At 36.3% G+C, this 18,653-nt stretch overlaps 1 protein-coding gene across 1 annotated transcript in view; it reads right to left on the bottom strand.

Annotated features, from left to right (window-relative positions):
- KHDRBS2 (KH RNA binding domain containing, signal transduction associated 2) overlaps positions 1-18,653 on the bottom strand; it is a 362,692-nt gene that overhangs the window by 107,149 nt on the left and 236,890 nt on the right. Inside the window, exons 5-6 of the mRNA XM_062571095.1 lie at positions 16,221-16,348; positions 13,933-14,128 (exon numbers count right to left, since the gene is read on the bottom strand). Coding sequence (XP_062427079.1) covers positions 13,933-14,128; positions 16,221-16,348 — 324 coding nt within the window. The remainder of the gene's footprint in view (positions 1-13,932; positions 14,129-16,220; positions 16,349-18,653) is intronic.

Genomic DNA, 18,653 nt, shown 5'->3' with positions numbered 1-18,653 from the left:
TCTTTGACCCTTTCAACCTACTTACTAAAAGGTAAACAAGGCTTTGTGTTGGACATTTATTTGTACTTGTACCCTTTCAAGGACTACAAAGGACAAGCAACTCTAATCCAAAGAGTCAATTTGCCTTTTGTGATTTGCTTCAGGGGTGTTTAAATCTAAACTGCTAATCTAAAGCCCTAGAAGCACTACATCAATTAAGCTAAATGAATCAAGCCATTGCAATTGGACTGTACTAATATTTAGGCAACCTATTAAATATTGCGGTTTGTCTGACAGAGAGATCCTGCTCCTGCTAACTGTGTCACTTCAGCAAATCATGCCAAAAGAGCCCGTTGCACCACAGTCCTGGGGGAACTCCTTTTCTGTTCAATACATACCGAAGCATTACTTTGAAGTTTACAGCTTCCATTGCAACCTTAATCTATGCATAATAAAAGATAATGCATACATTTCAGATTTGCCCTTTCCTTACCCTTTAGTTAAATACTGGAATAAGGACAGCAAGATCCAGGAGCTTCAGCCCCACTGCCTTTCTGTCTCCACCCATGAAATCTCTATCCACACATGTTTTATGATATTTTCTTGTTGATTGCCTAAGGCCTGATAATTGAGGTTTTTAAGTCTACTGCTGGGAAGAATAAAGTTACAGAGTAATATTTTGGGCCATTTGCTGGGTGACACAACCAGAAATATCTCAAGGGAGCATGGCTTGCTTCAACCTACCCAGCATTAATTTTCTTGGAATACTTCGATCTCCATGTCATTTTGTAAAGAGTCACTCTGGATTTACAATGATATATTAATGTTTTTTGACTTCTTATTACATTGCTTGCACTTCTGAACTCCACTTGGAGATGAAATATAGCCTCACATGACCACATGCCAACACAAAATGCTGTCTGTCCTCATCTCTACATGCCTGATATTTCTTTTTTGAATATGCACTCTTAGGGACAATGAGGCAACTTACAGATAATATATGCAAGCTTGTACGTATCCTGAGAGTTCTGCAGTTTTTGCTAATTTGTTGTTTATTTTCATTGCCTGTATTTTCTTCCTCACAGCAAATGGAGCAGGTTACTGTAACACTTGGTCTTTTCTAAAGAATTTTTATGTTGTTTTTTGCAAATGCTTTTTACTTAATACAGAAATAATAAAGCAGTCACAAATTTCCAGACCTGCATCAAGCAGGCTTCAAAAAATAAATAAGCATTAGGTAAGCATTAGGTACATAAAGCTTCAAACTTAGGAACAAAGTGTACTCTTGGACTTGTCATTATCTTTTTATAAGAAGGTCAGCAATTCTCAGGGCGGTTCAAGAATAAATACTCTTTTAATAAAACTGATAGTGCAAAATTAACCAGCACTTTTAGCAAAGCAAAAGAGTTAAGAAGCAAATTATTACATCGGAATGCATCATTTTGAGAGGAGTGAAGATGCATTAATAATAACAGAAGTTATTTTTCTCCCCAAATTAATGTTTTAGTTTTATATCATACCTACTTAGCATCTAATTAATACAGAATTGTATATTCATACTCACAGTGGTAACATAAATACTTTATTTTAAAGGAATGCTCAACAAGATCATCCCCTCAACTGTTTAAGGAAAAGCCTCATATCAATAAAGTTGGAAAGTTTATGTTATATATAATATCATCTTTCACTTTTCATTAGTTACTTATGACCTGCAGAATTTTTAACAGTTTCTCAGACTGTATCCATTGACTCATTTACTTATGCCTAAACAAAAATTCTGATCAAGTATGAATGAGTTTGCATTTTCCAAACAGAAATGGAAACTTAGTTCTTCAGCCAATTCCCTTCCTCCAACACAAAGGATAGTAAAACCATGTGCTCTGTCCATAGCTAGACTGAGGTCTTAGGGAATGAAAGAGGATCCCTTTAAAACTCCTTTCTTTAAAAATTGAATTTCATCTCAACCATACAGTCAGGGTTTATCAAAACAGTATTGCCTTCTTGGCACCCTCTAGTCTGCTTTCCTCCTAGACATGATACAAGCTTTTCCAAGTAGATAGGTAGATTTTTTTTAACAGCTAGAATCAAATTCTTTGTTCATATATTTTCTACAAATCAGATAGTATGTAATTCATAAAAAAATCCATTCAAAGTTATTTCGACTACGAAATAAAAGAAATCTACTGCAATTAATGACAGACAATATAGATGTATTTTTTTGTATGATACACAGGCAAACTTAGGTACCTGAGAATGGTATCTGCAGTGGAAATCCTGCAGCTGTCCTCTTGCAAAGGCTGAAAACAGAGCTTTACTTAAACCTTGATCCTTTCCAGGACTTAGGTGCCATTTTTTGGATTGCAGGAACGCATGTCCTGTAGCCTATTGATTACAGTGCTGAAACCTCTCTGGTAACTATGGTGTGAAAGCTATTTCTGTAAAAATTCTGGGAGAGGTCAACTCTTTCTTTTAAAAAGAAATCTAGAGGAGATTAGTAAAGTAGTATTTCCACATCTTTTTTATCCAGTAGCTCATTCATTCGATATATGTGACATAAAGTTTCAGTTCTTCCACTGTCTTTCGGGATTTAAAGCTTTACTCCCAAACTTCCCTACCTAAGTGGATACCATAATATACACTGCAAAGCATTCTGCAGGAGGAAAACACTCTCAGTCCTACTTGACTTTACATGGAACTAGATATAGTATAAATATTAAGCACTAAGTCAGCTATACAGTTAGTGACTGCAGCCAAAATTCATGTAGTGCAACTTACTAATTACACTCCAGTACTAAACAAAATAAGTCAAACACTCAAATACAAGACAAATCAGCTGCACCAGAGAGCTCTTTTTTTTCACTCTCTAGGGGAAAGAAAAAAAAAATGAAAAGAAACAGGAGTGAAATTAATGAAACATAATGAAAAACATTGCTTTTTTGGAGTTAGGGGGACTCTGAATGAGAATTACTTTCTGGACTTATTTGTTTAGGGTATTTACTCAAAGGATGGTCTTGCAAGAAAGTGAAAGGGCAGTTAAAGGAAAGTGAAAAAATGGCAAAAGTATTGTGGCTTCTAATTTATTTAATAGATTACTCAGAGTCAATATTTGCTTTTCAATTAATCTCTGCTTCTTCCCTCCCAGCTGGAATGTCCATGTTTAAATCTGGGGAGATTTAACCCAGCAATGAAAAGAAACAAAGCCCTTTCTGCCTCTTCTCTATAGCCTGGTTTGCACAACCTTGACTTACTTTTATTTGTTTATACTCCTTTTCTTTCATCAAGACTGTCAATTTTAATATTTCAACTATCTCCATATTGCATAGGACTGCACTAAAATCATTACTAGTTTGTAAAATCAGTTCTTCTATGAATTTTCCCCAAGAAAAGGGTAAAAATTGCATATCGTCTCTAGCTAACACAGCCCTGTTAGAATACATATTAATATCTATAGAGAAAAAGAAACTAAAATATTAAAATACCTACTTACAGGGGATCAGTTTATACTTTACCTCAAAACAGGATTCACTTCTGAGATCTTTGAGGGTTTTTTTTAGCTTCAGTTTTCTAAAAATTTGGAACTGTGCAGTTGAGAAGGATGTACAGTAAGAATACAAGGCCAAACAACCACGGCATGAAGAGCACAAATGAAAGACAACAGGAGTCTCTCACATTCAGGCTGCTCTGCCCTCATTCACATGTAGATTATTTCCAGCCATCTGACAGACATTTGGTTATCAAAAGAGTTGGTGACAGTATATTACCAAAAAGATAAATATTTTCATCACAGAAGCTCTGTGGTTGGTCTAAAAAGTTGGAGAACTATATGAACATCTAGGTTACAGCTCAAGCACCTTGTCAGGAACAGGTACTCAGTTCTGCCTTGAGTTATGCCCTCCACTTGGTCAAATACCCTGAGCTGGAGAACCAGGGAACTGCAGTTTTACTGTACTTCATGGGGTGGCAATGGGGGATGTCTGCAAGAGTGTTCTCAGGATACTTATGCATTCTCACGATACTAATATACAAAAAATGTTCACCTATCTAATTTTACTTACCAAATGTTATACTATATGATTTTGAATGCTACTCTCCACACATTTTTATAGCCTCCAGTAAGAGCTACAAAACAACACTACCTAGTCAAAGAGACCGATTAACCGTCTATGAGTAATAGCACTTATAATGACCACAGAAGCTATTAAAACACAGGCAACCATAATTTCTTCAGGAAAAAAAGAGCAAGTCTGTGTGGAGGAAGAACATTTTTCATCTCTAGTCTTCCACTTTATCGTCCTGGAGTCATTCTAGTTCATCTCCCGCTTCTAGTGATTACTATACTTTCCAAGAGCCCTCTAGGTCAAATTTAAGGTGCTATGTTTCACAGCAAGATCAATTTTCTCAACATTTTTGCTACGGTTTAAAGAGACACACTAAGTTTGCATTCTTGACACAGTATAACTGATTCGATTGTTTTTAAAATGAACATTTTTGAGAACCATATTGACCTACTAATCTGATCTGGTAGTCATGCAAATGGCAGTCACTTTAATACTACCATTGCTAAAGATGTTAAAGATGGAAAAAATGCTTTGTACTTTGTCCAATCCATCTGATAACAGAAGTAGAACTATTCATTAAATATTTGCTAGTGGCTTTACTTCCTTCCACTTTGAAGAGTCCCAGGATATATCCCTGACTCTGCTACAAAACTGTATTAATGTTTAACCATTTCCCACAAAAAGAAAGTAGAGAGAACAAATACATTTTTCCTAAATTTCACCTGATTATTTCTATCTAAAAGATATAACGCTAGATTATACATACTAATGGTATCACAGGTAGATGGATAAGAATTTATCATTCACTGTTTCTTCCAAAACAAGAACTGGGGACCATCAAACATTCTTTAATCTAGCATAGATCGGTAGCAGCTTTTCAGTGTCTCAGCAGTCTATCTTCCTAACACAGAGCCACAGTTCTGCTGCTGCAGTTCGGTTGAATTAGTCTGGTTTCAGATACAGACAATACTGAGAATGATTACTTGTGTCTGTATCAATGGTCTATTGAAGATAATAGGAAAACAAATTTCTAACATATCTGTTAGAAAGGAGACAGCAGATAAACATTTTTTTCTCCAAAACTGTACGCTTGTAAAAGAAAATATATGCTTTAAACATTTTATTACTTTCAGACTGGTTCTTCATATGCATCATATTGCTGGCTGCAACGGAGCTCTGCATAATACAAAGTCTGTATAAACAGATGTGCTGGAAGAGATGAATCATATTTTTCTGTGATGTAGCTATGGATAACATATATGCATGTTTGTATCAGAATGTAAGCATGTATCTCTATACCCAAACAAAGACTTATTGAAAAGGCTAAGGCAGTTGCAGAGTCATGTTCCCTTCTCCTTCCAATAGCAGCATTTTATCTGCTGCATCACAGGAAGCAATTGCTGCCACATGTCTGCACATAGCCTGCATTCATAGCTTAAGCCAGCTTTCTCTATACCAACATACACATAGGGTATATATATATCTATATATATGCAATCCTATGTCTGTGAAAAGCTAGGCACAGGTAGATATATATGTCAAGAATATGCATAGTGCTTCTGCACCCAAATATGCAGGACAATTCACCTAGCCCAAGTCTTTCTCTTCCTATGTATATCTGAATTTCATAGTTGCAAGTGCACTGAACATAAAGAGGGAAAAGAAATTCTAGGCATACAAGTCTACTTTTCAGGCCTTTTATGGCACCAAATACAAATAAACTTTTTCAATTAGCCTTAGTAAGCATTATGTATATGGTTAGAGGCAACTAGCTAAAAGGTTTATCAACACTTTCTGCTACAGAGAGTGAAACATAACTGTATTTTGTAGTATTTATCTTTGATTTTAAGTGCAGTTGCTAACAGATATCACTGGAGTTTCATAAAGAAGCATTTTTTGCAATAAGATGACAATAAATCATAAATGACCTGAAAAGTGGAAGATAGATGAATCTCTGATGAAAGCTTTCTGTAACAGGACATATTTTTCAAATACATAGCCTTAAAATTTCACTAGAACTACAATAATATTTTGAAACAATTCATAATGGTTTTCATTTAATATAATATGCTTCCTGAACTATGTATTTACTGTATTAATAAAGCCCATGTTTTAGCAATAGGAAGGTTCCTATCAAATAAATATAATACACAGAATGGTAGTACTCTGTTGATAGGCACAAAGTCTACTTATATAAAGAGCATTCTGTTTACCTATTATAATAAGAAGTCACTAATCTGTGTTTCCTGCAAGGCTATGCTGAACTATACATGAGTAAACCTGGCCTGCTGGAGGAAAGGCTGGTGTGATGCTGTTGGGTGCCATAGCATGTTGTCACCCAGATCCTTTCCTGAATCCAGGACTAAAGACTTCTGCAATTGTCTGGCACAGATGAAGTTTCTGTGCTTACCAAACTGCACGAAATAGCAGTGTGCTGTCAGCTTTCCTCATTACTACAGAATTGATATGTGTGCCTGGCTCCCCAGGAACTCACCAGTGATGATGAACCTTGTAGTCCAAAACTGTTTAACATTTTAGTATCTCAGTGGATTAAATCTGGATAAGAAATTCTAAGAAAAACCCTTATCCTTCCATTTCAGCTGAACTCACACAGTAATTTAACTTTCAACAACTGTAATAAAGTTGTACTTGCCCTAATTCTTTAGCAGTGATCTACTTAGTTTGTACGAACTTGCACACAAACTGTATCTCACCTTTGCAACCTGCCATCAGAATGAAAAACAAACATAGGTGGCAATACAGTCTCATGAAGACATTTAACCAGTGAGAGCCCAGGAGTAATACTGTACCAACAGGGAATCTGTTCTCTGTGAAATAAATAGCTAAGTGAGAAGTTGGGACACATGTAATTAACATTAGAAAAGTATTTTTGGCAGTAGGCTCCTCAACAGTCAAACTGTTTCATGATCGAATGGTGTACTGCATGATGTAGGCAAATGCTGTATCTATGGAGAATACTCCATATATATTTTACATTTTGAATATATTTTGAATATATTTTACATTTATGAATATAACAGCTTACACTATGAATATTTAAGGACCAAAGAAAGGCTGGATGATCAGTTGAGAGATGCCCTTCCTTTAGATCTGTGTATAACCAATATAAATATTTATTAGTTTGTAGTTGTATTAACATCAGGAATAATCCTAAAACATACACAGCTACATAAGCATTTTCTTTTAAACTCTTTAGCACAGAAAATATTCTTGGACTGAAAACTTGATACCTAATGTTAAGGAGAGAATCATATTTGAAAAATAAGAACAGCATGAAGAAGAGAACGGTAGAATTTTTGCTTCACAAGATCTTTCTGGAGCATTTATGAGCACAAGTTACAGTTTTATATATTTTATGACTAAAGTTTAGTCTATTGAATGTAAATGATTATTGCACTCAAATCAAGCAAATGATGTTGGAAAGTCTACTTCTGAGCACATTGTCAGCTTGTGAGTAATTTATTGATGGATTGCTCTCCAATGCTTTGGTTTCATGGAATATTTGTTCAGATTATCATCTGTAAGAATATGACCCAAAGTAGACTTTGCAGGAGTAAGCAAAAAAAAATCTAAAACTTCAGGTCTTTAGACATTGAAGTTTTATGCTGTCTGTGATTTTTCTTCTTAGAAAAAAACAAAGATGTTTCCACTACTTTAATTCTGTGTTTATGTTGCTGAATTTTTCAGAATGAATATATTTATACAATCAACAGACCAAATTCACCATAGTTTGAATAACTAATGCAAAAATACACTTTACTTTCATGAGACCATAGTTCACAATATTCTTCTAAAGTCTGACAGAGTCTTTCCAATTGTATAACCATTACCCTGTTTATTGCTGTTATAGTAAAATAAAACCTGATTTTTCGAGTCACAGTAGATGTAAGCTGAATATAGCTTAGCTCTTTATCTAAATGCCTTGGACATAAATAGGTAATCAATCATATATAATCAATTTGTTGTTCAGCTATGCAGATTCCCATGTCCAATATATTTCACTATTTGAAGGTTTGGAACAAATCTCCAGAGTTATCCTGGTCTCACTCTCACTTAAACTGTCCTATTGGGATTATAAGAATTGACTTTAAAAATAGCAGAATCAAGTAACAGTTCCACAGTTTAACATATTCATTAAAAGCACTAATATAATATAGGTGCAAACACGTCATGAAGCAGAAGTGTAGGTCTTTCAATGCAGTTTCTATCTGCATTGAAAGTAGATGAGAGAATGGTTTTAAATGCTCAAAGAGTTCCGGCTTAAAATATTAAACAAAGCCTCCACAACCACAAATTTGGGATCACACGTGAATGTTGATTATTCTTTTTAAGATGTTAAAGTGTAACAGAATGCTTCTTATTGTCAGTCTTTTCATTGTCTAGCTTGCTACTGAATAAACATGAGCATAGTTGTTTCGGTTTGTTTGAAAACTATTGAAAAATGTAAATAACCATTGAGTTTAGAATAAACAGTTGAATGTGACATTTGCTTTCATTTTAAATAGCTTGAAATGACAGAAAGAGCAGCATGACATTAAAAGCACAATCTATCTTATTGTGTGGTTCTTTTTCTGTGACTTTATAAAAACGTTACTCTTCACACGTTTTGGAAGATAACCAGAAGGTATGTTTGGCCAATTTTATCAGTAAAATGAAGGGTAAAAAAGAATATTTGCATTTAAAAATGCTCTTTAATCTAGCTGCCCTAGACCTAGACACTTCTAGGTGTATCTCAGTCTATTGAGATACTTCCAAGTATCTCAATAGACTGGCCTATTTCTTGCAATCAAATTATATATTTCTTTGTAAATACAACAAATTCATGTAGGTATTCATATTAACATGAGTGGCTTTCAGTACAGGATGTAGAAAAGTCTTACATATTTAATATGTTAAAAATATTGCAGAGAAGTGTGATATTCCATCTTCTTACGTCCTCTTATTCCATCCTCTGATTGTGCTGGAAATTTGGCAGAGTAATTTTGTGTTTCATTTTGGCTAAAGCAGTGCATAAACATCTGATAAAACACTAACTTGAATTCTCAGTTCCCCTCATTTCCTTAGAATCCTATCATACTTATTTAAAACGCCTCTCTTTTTCATCCAGAAATGACAACTCAAATACAAGTGAAAATTAAATATAATAGGCATTTTAGTCTCAAATTTATTCTGTTTTTTATCTGCAATTGGCAAATATTCTCTGTGTTTCAGGTAATAGACAAGTGCTAGGTTATTTCTAGACTCACAAAAGATCTCTTTAGCAAAGCTTACCATAGCCCTTAAAAATGTAAAGAAAAATACCACTGCACAACTCATTACTAGCTTCTGATTCAGAAGACAGAAATATAGCTCCTAATTCAAATATCTTCCAAAACATGATCCGAAACCAACTCTATTTTTGGGTTGCACTTGAGCTAAGCACCCTTCAAATATTTAGCTTTAATCAAGTTAAAAAGTCTGGATGTTCAGATGTTCAGATTAGAATACATTGCGCGAACATTAGCTTTATTGCCTCAGTAGGATACTCCTTCCTGTGCAGGATCTATTCAAGCACTTCTTGCTCTTACCCTGCTGTGTAAATCATGAATGTCAATCAATCTGCTCTATCGTCTTTTTGTTTTCTCGCAAGTTGCCAACAAAACCTTTGCCTTTAAAATTGCCTCTTCCTGTTGAGAAAAAACTACAGAAATCCCCCCTCAATTTGTAAAAATGATACCTGTGTTAATTTTGCTTGCTATATTTCAGGTAGATGATAAAAGCAGGTGTTCAACTAAAGAAATCATGAAAAAATGACACAAAATCAATCATCCCATTGGCCTTGTCAATAAAGGTGATGATAAAAAACTGAAACAATGTTTGAACTGATTTTTATTTACCACCTCCTAGCTTGGATCACTGATATAGAAACATTATCAGAGGTGCAGATCAGTCATCAGCTGTCGAGCAGATATATCTAATACCTAAAACCACAACCGCACAAGATGCAAGCTTAAGAGAGGCAATTAAAATGCAATTCCAGTACTGTTCCTTCTACTCAAAAAGTGTCTGCCTAATGCAATGTAGAATAGTAATTTAATTTACAAATTTAATTTGATAAATTTCAAATAGCCCTCTTTTCATTAGCTCCAGTTGAACCTGCTGGCCTTCCAGCCCTCCCCTTCATCCCGTTCAGGCTCTTCAGCATCCTTTGAGTAGCAATAAAAGCACTGTACAGCTCCGTGGTAAATCAGTACTCCTGGAGTACTCTGTAAGTGAGCCATTGCTGCCATCTGGTACTGTCATGTGTTGCTATACATGGAAAGAAGTATTAGGCAGTAATTGAATTGAACTTGTGTACAGCATTAGTGGGAGGATTGTGAGTATGATCCATAATGCATGAAATGGGGAACAGCACCATGTAGTTTGCTATAAAATAACCAGAAGGCAAGGTCGAGAAGGCCAGTTTTATAACAGTTTTGAATACTTTTCAGCAGCTAAAGACATCTTAAGTCCAGTACTGCTTGTGGATTACAGGTTTAAATTATGTCTCAGAGGGTTGTCTAATGACAAGTGCTTATTTCAGCTTTGTGAAAGAAGCTGCTTCAGAGGAAAGTTCAAAATGGCCAATTCAAACTTCTGTGAATTGCGCTGTAGTGGACCTCTCCTCAAATAGAAAGGGAGCTAAGGTTTGTTACTTTGAATAGTAGGTCACAAACCATTTACCAACCAAACCAAAACCAAAAACACAAACCAAACCCAATCTGTTTGATCCCAGAAACTGCACAGTAGTTAAGTGCTCCATGCAAATTCATCCACAATGAACTTTTTTTTTAAATGAGGAAAGTTCATGTGGTCACTATTTCTTTCCTCTGCATATACTTTTATGTCTGTACTTCCTTTCTTCCTTCCTTCTGTGTCACCTTCTGCAGGTAGTTTTCAGAAATTGCTCAGAGATATTATTTATGCTATTCCCAATAAAAGCTATTTATCTGTTACATAAGCAAGTAAAGGAGGGAGGTGTGTAACTCCTCTTTCCCCTGCAAGATGCCCAAATGAACACATGCCTATGTAGCCCTCTTCTTTTCTGAAAGCTATTGAAAATTATTTTTCCTTTCTTTGGGCTTTACTTTCAAAATGCTAAATGTGCGTAAGTTCTTCACTGCATCAAGACTTCAATTTTCTTGAGAAATCTTTATGCATTTTCTTTCAAATACTCTCACGAAGGCCATCAGCAAACCTCAAAATATTTATATATTAGATAATCAGAGGAGTGATCCAAACTTTTGAATGCTTATCAAAGCTGATTGGAATAGTTAGATACTTCAAGATTTGAGCAGTCAATATAATCTCTGATTAGTATAACTCAGCAAATATTCAGAGATTTTTTCAGGAACACTGTTTAAACATTTAAAAAGTCTGCTACAACCATCCTATTCTATTTCTTGAGGTTCACTTTCAACTTAACATTCAAATGATTACATTTTACTAGAGTAAAGAAAAATAAAAAATACGGCTCAATATGTGACATTGCATTCATATGCATAACTAATCCGACCAAAGGTGCTTTCATATACTAGACAAAACTTGAGGGTGAAATACTGTAGTCAAAAATGAAGACACTAAACACATAGAAATTGTAATATGCTTGTGGATAGCCTGTAAACAGAAAAGGAGATAAAGTTTATTGGATGAATTATTCAATATAAATTAGTTTTTCATCTCTAAGGTTCAGTGCAAAAGAACAACAACTACATTCGACAGTTGTTGCTAGTCAATGAATAGATTCACTTGTTAGTAGAATTCAGTAAGATATGTAATGTAATGGTTTATTCAGAAAGAAAAACTGTGTTGATTCTTTCGTGTAAAATTAAAAGTCTTTCCCCTAAAATATTATTTACAAATTCATATATTTATTTGATGTGACTTTGAAATTTTCCTTCCACCTGCACACCAACGGAGGATTAATTATTATCTCAGTCCGTAGAATATCAAGATGAAATAGTATTTGGATTACACTCATATAATTCTCTCCAAAATGGCAAGAGATTTTCATTGCATGGACAGACAGTCTGGGGAGCCCATATTTTCCCAGCTGTAGAACACACGTGTTGAAAGGACCTAAGAGACCAAAGGCTCTCCAAAACATGTGAATATCTTTCTTGCTACTGCATAAGTAGGCAAAAAAGAAATGGGAACCCATTTGTTTGTTTTAAGGAATAATTCCTTACAAACGAAAACGACCCTTTAAATTTTGTCTATTTCGTGTTCCTGAGAGTGTAAGCATGTCAAAACAACAGGGAACTGGCTGAATGTTTTCTTACCATTTTATATTCTAGCTGCCTCAACCTTTCCACCTGCTTTCTGTACATTAGCCTTCCAGAAAAGGTGAAAAAAATACCCCCTAAAGAGTGCCCTCTGCCCTAGGATATTTATTAGCACTAGAGATGAAAAAAAAGGATTTCTTTCATTTATATTTTTAATCTCAAATTGCAAGGATTCTGCTTTGAAATTTGTCACTCATGGGTGGGGAAGAGATGCAGTTCTGCACACAACAGGACCTCACACACTTTGAGACCAAGAGATAATATACTATCTACAAAGGACAATATACTTTCGTAAATTCCTTTTTTCATCAGGGCTTTTTATTTAGAGATGGAAATTGTGTTGAGGCAAATAATGACAAGGCGCAGAACAGAGACTGACTGTTTTCCTCTTTTTTGCTCCTGATATTCAGTTGTGACTTTTAGCATTTATGGAATTTGTGTCACCCTACCAAACACACTATTAGGTCATAAAACTGATATATATATATATATATATATATATATATATATATATAAAAATATAAATATATATATATAAATATATATAAATATATATATATATATATATATATATTTGCCTTTTCCTTCGTGCCTTTGTCACTAAATATGAGGAGGTACTTTTACTTTTAACCTGGATGTTAGAAATTTCACCCTGATTTGAAGTGGCCACGATCTAACCCCTATTCTACAAATATAGATGGTTGGGTAAAGATTTACCAAAAATGATTTTTTTTTTTCAGTTTCTTTCTTATATTCCAAGAAAATCTCTAATTGAGTAGGATCTGTATCTTCTCAATGGTTCTCCTAATGATAGTTTAAAATTAGGATTATGGAGCAAATAGATGTTCATCTTATGTTTAGATTTGCCACAGTTAGGAAAAGTCAGTTATATTTGATGGCACTTTCTCCTCTACTTGAATATCTGTTGTTATGGTGATAGTTCCAGAAGGGAACATTAATGAGGATCACTTGAAAGCTTTGATGTTTACAGCACAATTATTTATAACACTTCATAAGAAAAGGTGACAGTTAGTACTGCCACTTGTTAATATGCATCATTGTATCAGTTTTCATGAAAATTACCTGGATTTCTATTTCTGTTATGCATTTACAATTGATTTTGAATGCAAGCGAATATACACATATATCTATTCATATGTAACATATATCTATTTATATGTAATAAAAAGGATTCAGAAGAACAAAAATAAATCTTATTTTCTCACAAAGGACATAATTTACTACTCCTAAGAACCTGCCTACTGTAAGTAATGTCTTTTAGCTATAATACAGTCTATAGAATATCTGTATGACTCTTTTGTGTTACGCTAAGAGCTAATCAGCATGACCTTTCCATACCCTAAACTAAGCTGTGAAAAACTATAGGAACTCACATCACCCAAAACACAGGCTTGCAGACATTACATCACTCAGGCTATGATATACCAGTATGAGGTATGTTGTAGAAAGAGAGGAATTACTGGACTAGAGTCTTCCAATTCAGGAGTACTTGAATTTGTGAGCCACAGAAGTGGGGCTCACATCTATTATTAATGCATGCAGTTACTTACGTATTCTTCATATGCCTCATGTGCAGGTGGCGGGGGTGGTCTGTATCCAGGGACAGCTGGAGCGCCCCGTGCCCGTGGGGTGGGAACACCCCTTGCTACTGGAGGAACTGGGAGGGCTCCACGTGTCACTGGGGCTCCTCTCGGGGCTTGAGCACCTCGTCCAGGTGGGGGTGGAGGAATGGCACCCCCACGACCCCTAGAGAGTAAAAGAAATTAGTATTTTGGTGTGCACATCAAGCAAGGGCATGTAAGCGTTATCTCATTTTAAAGGCTCGTATTTTTTTTACTACTATTTAAAGAACGTATAACTGGGGTTTTGGCAGCCAAGTGCTTTTAGGCCGTACCTCAGGAGGAACTGTGTTATGGAAAAGCATTATTTTTAAGCCATCCAATGACTTTTAAACCTGATCCTGGATCAATGTCATTCAGTTCTGTGGAGTTACTCTAAAGTAGTGCTAGAGCAAGAAGAAAGTGAGGACTTACACCTCCTGATCTCAAACTACAGAAGCAGTCATCTTTTGCAGCCTCCTTTTTATTGATGGCTGGGACTGATCAGCAGAAGAGTATGGTAGATGACAGAAAAGCACATGGCAAGGCAAAGCAGAGCAATGACACCAAGGGAGAGTAAGCACTTTCCTTCTTATTTAATTTAGTGAAGCAGAGGGGAAGAGTAGCATACGATTCTGCTTTCCCCACAGTGAAGAGATCAGTGATTACAGATAAGCACAGAGAAGTTCAGCATCTTCCCATTCTTTTACGTTGTCGCCTTCATGCTGTACTAATCAGTATGTCAGAAGGAGAAGCTGTTACAGGTTACAAACAAGGTCTGGTAATTATACTACACCCTGAATTAGAAAGGGATATATGAGGGAAGCAAGCTTTGAGTTTTCTTTCAGAGAAGTATGCTCTTGGGCATGCTGTGCTTTGTGAAGACTATGCAAATGCTCCATATGATCTTGAGTGACACGACTGGCATCACTTAACAGCCACGTCCAGAGCTGGAAACAGAACTCGTTTCCCTCGTGGTATGAGCTACTGTTCATTCACTGTTGAGAAAGTCAAAACCATAGCTTTTCATGCTCCTTATTTTACTACTAGTAGCCAATTTTATGCTAATTTAGCTTTAGATTTCATTTGAAATGTTTTTAGAGTTATACCTCAAGGAACTGCCTTTTGGAGAGGCTCTTATGTTAATCCTAGTAAGCAGGGCAACCAGTTGGGAGGAATGGTGTCCAGGGGTGGCATCCTCTCCAAATATTTTGATTTTTTCAACTGTAATTCTTGTGCTTGTAGCTGGGCTTTGGCTCAGTTTCAGCAGAATGTCTCTAAAACAGTCTCCTGGGATTTTGGAGTTGTAGGTAGAGTAAGTATCCAAAATCCCACTTTCTACACAACTGACTGAACCAATAAGGTGTATTGCAAGAAATGGGGGCCAGCATCCCACTGAGTATGCTTTGAAGGTAATTTAAAAACTGGCAGTCTGTTACGGTGATGTTCTGGACTCCTCCATTGTTTAGAATAGGGAAGGTCCCTATTCCATCTCCTCTGAAATAAAAGTGGATTCCTTAGGATCCATCTTTAAATGATCTCTATGGAGGCCTAGAAGTCACTAGATAATTTAGATGCCTTAGGCAGCTAATTTCTCAAGGGTTCACAGTGAAAAATTATTCTGAAAGAGAGTATTGAGAGTATATATGGGCCTTATTAACAAAGACAGAGCTATCTGTTGCCAACATATGAAAAAGCACTTGGAGGAATTCAGGAAACAAATTCATATATCAACATTTTTAGATGATGTCAGTGTAACCCATACAGAATTGATAACACATAGAACAAATAATACATAAGGTAATATGTATAATATAGATATAATATTATGCATAAAATGTACCCATCAAATATGTCATTGTTTGGCAAATAAAGTGTCATCTGAGCTATGCAGCCTTCTCTGACTATAGCACAGAATGCTCTTGTACTGACCAGGATTTCATGATACCCACAATAACACTAACTCTGTGCCAGCCCAGAATATTTTTTCCTAGAAAGAGGATTTCACTGGCTTCATAATCTGATTTGATTTGTAGTCTGCTATTTGTAGTGTACCACCCACTATAACCTCTGAACTGTAGGTTACAGGATCTGGCACAATATAGATTAGACAGTTTCTCAAAAGAAAAACATTTTGGTTCACTGATCATGACATGTATGTGATCTGCTTCTATTCAGACTTGTTATACTAGTGTTTACACTTTCTAAAACTAGCCGCAAAACAGCTCATGTTAACACACCTTGAAGGAGCAGCAGGCGGCACGCGGATTCCTCTTCCTCGAATGCCCCGTCCACGTGCTGAATCCTCCGAACCATTCAAATATGAGAGTTCTCTCAGCTGCTCCTGACGAATTTCATCATTATAATCCTGAAATGTAAACAGTAAAACTCACTAAAACTTTGCCATTATTTTGGCTGAGTTGTTAAACCACCCAAAACAGAACTACCATTTGGCACTTCCCACCTTTCTACATGGATCTTCTTTGGAGGAATTGGTCTGTATTATCACCTGCATGCTGAAAAATCATACTTTTGTATGCAGAAATTATATGAAATTGAGATATGCAAGGACTGGATAACTATCTATAATATATGGGAAGACAAAGTTATGCATGTATTAAGGTGGCTAGAATAAAGATATACACATGAAATAAAACACATAAGGCACACAAGGTGTACACACAAAGCAGACACTAAAAGCATATTTGTAAACAAGATGCAAATAGATTTTCACATTCAAGAAAGGTGCCAATCTCAAACAGCTTGAAATTGTATCAAAAAAATTTATAAGTATTTTATATTTTTGGTGGATACCCCCAACCGCAGGTGCCTTCTGACACTGCACTTTGGCATGTAAAATTTACACTGGATTCATTTAACTGGGTGATTTAATCATATCATACCAATGATTATAGTGTTATGAATTTAAACTCTACATTTGTATCATTTTCTGAATGACATTGCCACTGAATGTAGTCTTTGGTTTATTCTATATACGCACTAATCAATTTCTAAAAGGAGTTATTTCTTTAAACTCTTAAGTAACAATACCATCTCTACCATCTAACATTGTTAAATGATATAAAACAGGCCTATTTTAAGACTGTTGGATATCAGCTCTACAGCACTGCAAGTTTCTCCTGGCTCAGTAAACAGAAGATCAGATGAATTTCCTTTTCTTACTGATACAAAATACACAATATTAGATAATTTATACTTATTGTATAGCCTTTGTCTCAGTCAGAATTCCCATTTTCTTTAGTTGCTTTCCTTTTGTATTCAACTCTTGGCCTGCTGGTGATGGTAATAAGAGCCCACTGCAGCTGGCTCTCCGACAGGAGAACTGTACAACAGTTAATTAGTGTTTCAAAACAGAAAGAATAATTGAATTTCAACCCTTCATTTTTTTCTTCCTTTAACACGCAATTGCCACTGACTGTCATTCAAGAATCTGAAAACGCTACAGTGACTGCTGCTTCTCAGATAGATGAACATCTGGGATGCATTACAAGGGACACTTCTTTTTAGGCAAGTTACAGACCAGGCAAATGTAACCAGGGTCCGGTTCATTCCTTATCCTTTTCAACTTCAAGTCAGACATAACAATACATTTCCTCTGTCAGCACAGTGGACTTAATAAATCTGCAGATGATGCAATGCTATGGATAGGTGGCTGACACACGGACCAGCAGAGGTGCCGCCTCCAGGGATATTGAGCAGCTGGAAGACTAAGCCAGGAGCAGCCTTGTGTAGGAGGTCATCAAGTAAAAGCGCGGAGTGCTGCACAGGCTGGGAAGTCACACACTAGGGAGGCGCACTGCTGAAACGACCTGGTGGATGCCTGGATGAATATGAGCCAACAAGATGCTCTCATTTGGGAATAAGGTAAATTTCGTACGAGGCTATATTAGGAGGAGTGCAGCCCACAGACTAAAGGAAGTTATTATTATCTTCTTTACTCAGTACTGTTTAGGTCTCACCTCGAGTATTTTCTCCAATTTTGGCCCCCTGGTTCAAGAGGCATATGGAAGGTGCAGCTGAAAAGGGTCCGGCAGAGGACTATCAAGATGGTTAGGGATCAGAGCATTTGAACAGTGAGAAGAGGCTGATGGAGGTGACCTTGTTTAATCTGTTGAAGAGGAGACTAAGAAGTGACCTAAGAGCTGCCTGCAATTACTTGATGGGAAACTACAAAGACGATGCTTTGGTTGTGGTAGCCTGAACAACATGTGGCAATATCCACAGCATATGACCCAGGGTGCATGTGAGGAGGAAGTCTTTTGCTAGGACAGGAGTGCAATCCTGGAACGGGTTACACAGGAAAGTGGCAGAGGAGCCATCCTTGGAAGTTTTCAAGACTCAACTAGACCTTGGCCTCGGGTTGGCAGATGTGCTTGGAGTGGGAGGCTGAGCTAAACGATGTCCGGAGGGCCCTGCTGCAGATATTTCAGTGATTCTGGGAAGTTCCCATCCAGCTTCTCTTGAGCCCAAGGTCCTCCTGTTTACAGATTCCCCTGTTGAACAGAAGCTATTGCTGGAAGAGAGGGCCATTCGGTAAACCTGATTTATGGAACAGATCAAACTAAGCCTAGAGCTCATGTTGAACAGTTGAGAGGCTGGTAAACTGAGGCAGATATGAGTGGTGAAGAGAGGAATAAATGGCAGAGGAATTC

This window comes from Rhea pennata, chromosome 3 (genome assembly GCF_028389875.1).
Source record: "Rhea pennata isolate bPtePen1 chromosome 3, bPtePen1.pri, whole genome shotgun sequence".
Classification (NCBI taxonomy): Eukaryota; Metazoa; Chordata; class Aves; order Rheiformes; family Rheidae; genus Rhea; species Rhea pennata.
Note: the sequence above shows the minus strand (reverse complement) of the source record. Positions and strands in the feature narration are given on the sequence as shown.